This window comes from Etheostoma cragini, chromosome 13 (genome assembly GCF_013103735.1).
Source record: "Etheostoma cragini isolate CJK2018 chromosome 13, CSU_Ecrag_1.0, whole genome shotgun sequence".
NCBI lineage: Eukaryota > Metazoa > Chordata > Actinopteri > Perciformes > Percidae > Etheostoma > Etheostoma cragini.
Window position 1 is genome coordinate 7,857,629 of NC_048419.1, and position 6,219 is coordinate 7,863,847.

At 40.5% G+C, this 6,219-nt stretch overlaps 1 protein-coding gene across 39 annotated transcripts in view; it reads left to right on the forward strand.

Annotated features, from left to right (window-relative positions):
• The window catches only part of dlg2 (discs, large homolog 2 (Drosophila)), a 291,611-nt gene that overhangs the window by 194,848 nt on the left and 90,544 nt on the right, over nucleotides 1-6,219 (forward strand). The window contains exon 1 of one of the 39 annotated variants that reach the window (XM_034889514.1): nucleotides 1,541-2,004. The exons of the other annotated variants lie outside the window; for them this stretch is intronic. Within the exon in view, the coding sequence (XP_034745405.1) occupies nucleotides 1,675-2,004 (330 nt within the window). The 5' untranslated portion in view covers nucleotides 1,541-1,674. Of the gene's footprint in view, nucleotides 1-1,540; nucleotides 2,005-6,219 lie in introns of those variants that run through there. 39 annotated transcript variants of the gene reach the window in all.

The window sequence follows — 6,219 nt, forward strand, 5'->3', positions numbered from 1 at the left end:
CTCTGTATATATATATATATATATATATATATATATATATATATTGGTGCACAAAAACAGTCACCTCCCACAAAAGATGGCTTCTCAGGATGTAACACCATTTTCCTGAAGATGGTCTAGTACCGAAACGTTGCTTATTATTAAACTTTATATTTTTTGCAAGTTGACAGTGTGCAGAGTTTCTTTGCATTCTCGTGGATTAACTGGCTCTATTCCAAATCTCTCTCAATCTCCCTCTCGCTCCCCCTCTTCCTGCCTCTCTTTCACTCTCCTGTGGTTGCTACTCTCACAGTGTCCCAGTGGCAAAGCAGCCATTTGCTGCATGGGAACCAGCTCCTTCAATAATGGATGTGCACTAGTAGGTTGATAGCCGAGTGGGTTTTTGAGAGGGCCGATGTCAAGCATCTGGAACATAGCAGTGTGTGATGGTGTTTTCTGTTTGACTCTTACTATTATATTTTAAGCCAGTCAACAGGTCTGCTGTGAGCAGAACACAGTTTTCACATTCTGCTAACCTTGTTTAATGTGTAACCTGCAAGTTGTTATCAATGTCACATCAGGCGAGTCTAATCCTTCCGTTATCCAGCACTGAAGCAAAAAGTGTCACTGCTTCCATGCAGCCAGGGCCCAAGGTCTGAGTTGTACTAACATCCACACATCCTCCTGCAGCCTAATCCACCAGGAAGACAGGCAGGGAGAAAATGAGTAAGACACATGAGAGGCCAGTATGTGGGAGGGAGATGGTTGGGGGCTGCAAAGGAGGGAAGAGGTCATTGATAAATGAGCAAATGAAATAGACAGAGACCACAAAGTGAGAGAAGGAAGAAGAGGAGACAAATGGGTAGATGAAGCCGCTCATTTCACTCTTTTCTGGCGGAACCTATCCTCTCTGATTGCTCCAATCACAAAACTGAGACAAAAGGTTAAAGCTGCTCGATTCTGAGAATTTTTAATTAGCCCCAAGCCAGTGTTTAACATTGTGCCAGTATTTGATTTACCTCCCACTGCAGTCACTATGTTGTTTATTCCATTTGTTTTTTGCTCATTGTGGTGTATTTGTGGCATGGGCAACTGTTGCTCCACCTCTTTTCCTGACGTGCTCCATTGATCTGTCTCTAATCTAGTTTTGGCTTCCTGACAAAGCTGACTTCCCTCAGGCATTAATTATGCCTCCATGTAATTTATATCAGTGGGCTCCAGCACCCAGCACTCTTCTCTGTCTAATCCAATCGGATCCACATCTGTGGCCCATCCACTGCAGCTCTCACCGAATCAAATATATTGAGTATGTGTCGCAAGTGTTTCCCCTAGCTACACTCCCCTACAGCCATCTGTCGTCGACAGCTCTACTACATCCATTTTTCTAAAGTTCTCCTGTGTACATGCACTTTGTTGCACCAAAACACAGCTGTATAGAGGGTAGGTGTGTCTGGTGCAGAGCCTCTAATCTACATGAACTTGTTCTTATAGATGAGAAGCTGATATTGAAAAAATTTTGAGCGGGTCTCTAGAGGAACTGCTGATCCTTGGATTGTTTCACTTTTGAAGATGTGGGAAATTACTGAACTAATTTTTCTTCACCGGGATATCTTTACTAAAACATGATGCCTGGTTGGTCGGTTGTAGAAACTTTCTGAGCTGCTTGGTGAACTCTGTCAGTCAGGGTAAATTTGGATGTACAAAACCAGGTTCAAGATGAGTTTTATGGTAAAGCGACGTTGGAACAGCATGACGAGCAACTCATCCCTGGACTACACTGTCCATGGAGGAAGTGTTCCAAACCTCCTGTCCCCAGTTCTCTCCGAGGGCCTGGGGACCCTCAAGAAAAGACTGTCCATGGAGGTGCTGCGAGGCTGGGCCTCGGACCTAGGGAGCCTGAGTATGGGGCGCAATCTCAATTTGAGCCCAGTGAAATGGCCCTCGCTAGTTACTGTCTGCAAGTGGAAAAATACCCTGACAGAGAAGCTGAAGAAAAGATACTGTGGCATTGAGGATGTATCACAGGTTAGAAAGCTTGGATGTGCCATAAATTAGGAGAACGATTGACACTTCTGTGTTGGAAGGTCTTAATTATAAATGTACAGGTTTTCATTGCCTCTTTCTTTCAAGCCCTGTAGCTAAATAATGACAGATTGGCGATGCCTTATATATAACAATGTATTTGTAAGATACCAGCACACAGGTATTACTTATTTAATCTTTAACTGTATTTGAATCCCACTTATTAAGACTTCTCTTCAAGGGCAACCTGGCCAAGATAGCAGCATTGAGATAAACCAAAGATGTAGACAAACAAGAAATAAAAAAGACAGCAGTTGAGTCTCATAGTGCAAAACTTTTAATCTTGACTAAACAAAGAGATCATCTTAATGACTCTGTCAAAAAATCCTTCATTGTGAGTTTAAACACTGAGAAAGCAGCTACATATGCCACACTAATGAAACCGTCCACTGCTCCTCTGAGTTTACATGTTCCATTTCTTATATGCAGTGTAATTTAAAATGGTCCTTTCCGTCAAACAGCTTCCTTAAATTTAGGGAGTTCATTACATCCAGTATGTCCTGTTAGACTTGCGTTGTATCAGTTTATGAAGTAGCTGGCTGGTGATCTATCACGTCAATAACAATTGGCTTTTTAGGTTTCCACTGAGTTTATTTTCACTGCTGTCTGGGTTGGGATATTATTCGCATAATATTGCCTATAATTCTATATGTGTTCAGTATCTTCCACTCTACGCTGGAGGTTGAGGTTTAAACTATGGATGAGAATAAGGAAATATGTTTCAATTTAATATTTTTACTGAGATTTTTCACTGGATCCGATACAAAACATCTTTATTGCCAGTTTTCACTGACATTCAATTTGCGTTCCCGAGCAGCCCTGCTAAAAAAAACAGAAGTTTAAAAATTAAACATGTAGTACAAAGATGAAGACATATCATCAGCCATGCCAGCAAAACATGTTTAATGATGGATGATCCTTGGATCCAGATCTTAATCGGCAGCACATAGATTTTGGTTCAGCAGCAGGATAGACGGGTGTACAAAAAACTGGTGCATTATGTTGTGAGGTTGTATTGTACATTATTTTGCTGTCTGCATTGTTTCTTTTCGAGAAAGCGTGTGGTGGCGCTCTTCCATAGCTGCCGCCCGGAGGCTTGCTCCAACCTAAGTCAAATTCCTCGGATGTCTGTCATACCTGGCAAATAAAGTTGATTCTGATTCTGATTCTAAAAGAGTTCTTAAGCCTGTTGTATCAAAACGAAGGGACTCTAAATTGCCTGTTAGATGGCCACAGTTGTTTTCAAAGTTTAAAACACATGTGGAAACAGAAGAGATGCTGTTAGCAAGTCTGAGCATGCTCTTCTTGTGAGCTGTTTTAAAGGAGTGTGCAACGGGTTGAGCAATGATCTTAGCACAAACTTTGAGTTTAATATAAAGTTTAGTTTTAAGTTTAGCAGATAGGCTGCTGAGCCAGGCTGTGCTGCAGTACATCATGACACTCTGAATCACTAAGTTAAAAAGCAGGAAAATAATCTGGCCGCTTGTTCCAAAGAATCTAAGCCTAAAGAGAAAGTCAAGGCACCACTGTATCTTTTTACAAATATGCTTTAGGTGACTCCAATGTATTTTTATGAAGAGACTTAATTGTCATGGTGAGCACCTACCATTCTGGAGAAAGGCAGCAGATTATTTCTTAATTTACAATAACAAATAATTGACCCCCAGTGTGCAGTGTATGCTAGTTTACACTTCAGTATAGCTGGAGATGTTTAAACTGGTGAAACAGGGGTGTCAGGCTTTACGGATGGGGAGTTTAGTCCCTCGGTTGCTCTGGTGGGTGTGAGGAAGATGAAGCAGCACAGCCTCCAGCTGTTAATGGGATTTTTTTCTGTGTGCAGCAATTTATGATGATTGTTTTCTGTGGCAGCGCTGCTGGCAACCTGATATTGTTGTGTTAAAGTAACTTTCCTTTATTTGTATCTGGATACATTTTAAACATCTTTAGAATAGTCATAGCGATTAATGAATACAATACTAAGAATGTGCAATACTTTTGACTTTCCCCCCATAAATTTTGATATCCTGTCACCTTTAACTAAGGTGAGAATTACATTCAGGCTAGTCTCACTTTGCCAGACCTTCCTCCAAAGCATGCTGAAGGAGAGTCCGGCTACTCCACACAGCATTCAGGGATGGGAGTAAACCTGCTCTGCTTTAATGGCATTTTTTTTAAATCATTTAGAATCGTCATGGGCGGTGCTATACTCCAAAATAGTGATTAGGCAGGAGCAGTTAACAATAGTCCTCATAAATCCACCAAATTAAAAATTCCAACACAAAGAAGGCGAAAGGAAACCGAAAATACATGCGGACACAAAGAGGGGATTTAGGGGGTAATAGTGATAGTAATGAAAGCTTTTATTTAAAGAACACTTTTCAGGATACTCAACGACAATGTAAAGTAAGAGCAACAAATAAATGAAATCCAAGAAAGAACCTAGAAAACTTAAAACACAAAACAGGCAAAAAGTAATAAAACAAACATTGAAGCAGTTTTTATAGGTGCCTTTTATTTTATTTCTTGACCATAGATAGATCGGTGCAGTTGTATATGTGCTTGTGAAAAGAGTTCTAGAAGAACAGGATGCCAATGGAAAATGCCCTTGTCCAGAAGTTTGTGCCTGGATGGTGGGAACAGGAGGTTGGCATCAGAGGACCAGAGGCTGCAGAAGGGAGTGGCGGTGGTGAAAAGTTGAATTGAATCCATTGTGTGACAGGAAGCAAGTGGAGTGGTTTTAGGACAGGGGTGATGTGGTCACAGGAGAGGGAATGAGTGTGCAGATAAGCAGCGTTTTGGATGTGCTGGAGTTTACAACTTGGATGATTCTTCCATTAAGAATGCTATTGCAATTAGTCAAGTTTGAATGTGGTGAATGAATGGATCAGAGTTTCAACAGCTTAGAATAACACAGACAGCCAGCAATTAGCTGTGTTTTAAGCAAAAAAGGCAGTTTCCGTGATTAGATGAATGCTGAAGGGTTGTTGAGAAAGTAGTATCAAAGACAAGTTTAAGGTTGCGAGGCATAAAGGTTACCAAAATATGTAACGTAATTAATTAGCCGCAAGAGGCACCAAAATATCCATCATAAACACATTAATTGGTACAACAGATGAAGTAGTGATTGCAGTCAACTTCAGGCTACCATAAATAATTGTTTTTTATAAAATCATGTAATTTAACTTGCATTAGATTCACCTCCAGGCACTATCCGTCAACAAGGGACCTTTAATTTGCCAATTAATGAATTCAGTCTCAATTCTGGAGGTTGATGAGGTCTTGACTTGTGGACAGTGACCACACAAACTTCTTTTTAAATCACATTGAACTATAGCTACACATAACTAATAGTACTGAACTTAATACTTATATAAATGCAATGAATACAGGGATTAGGCAACACTTAGGCACAGCCAAATTGGTGACGGCCACTTTGAGCTTCATTCTGGCTCTTCAGTGAACTTATGGGTGACACCACGGAGACTACATCCATGCTTCATAAAGTCTATGGGCCGCACAAGGGAATATTCCAGAAGCAAGTAAGAATCCAATTGCAGTATCCTCCTATTGCTGGGAAATTCTACCTAGACCTAACGCTTCCTAATTACGCTAGAAGTATCAACCCCCAATCGCAGGAAAAAGTAAAGTTTCACCTAATGATTTACATAGTCATGGAAAAAGTTGCTCTCTGGTTGTGATCAGTCCCTTTAGAAGACCTAGCTTGAGCCTATCTAGACATCTATTTCTCCCTCTCTCTTTGCAGGGAGCAAGTTGATAATGGGTTTGTTCATCCCCACTTGGCTGGGATGATTGAAGTGCGTTAATGGCGTTTAGAGTTGGTTGAATTCAGAGTTCTTTCTTTCTGAGTTAGCTGGATGCTGATGCTGGCAAAAGGTCAGAAGAGAGGGGTCAACAAAAGCACCGTCTACCTGCCATAAATCATTTTGTGACTTTGTGGTAAAAATCGGACGCCAGGCAAAGGCATGAATAAAAACTGTATAAGAATAGCACTATTTTTACTAAGGAGTTGCGATTTTTGGACTATAGCATTTTTGCCGGTAATTCAATTTTATTTATTTTTTTCAATTCAATTTTATTTATAGTATCAATTCATAACAAGAGTTATCTCAAGACACTATACAGATAGACCACACTGCA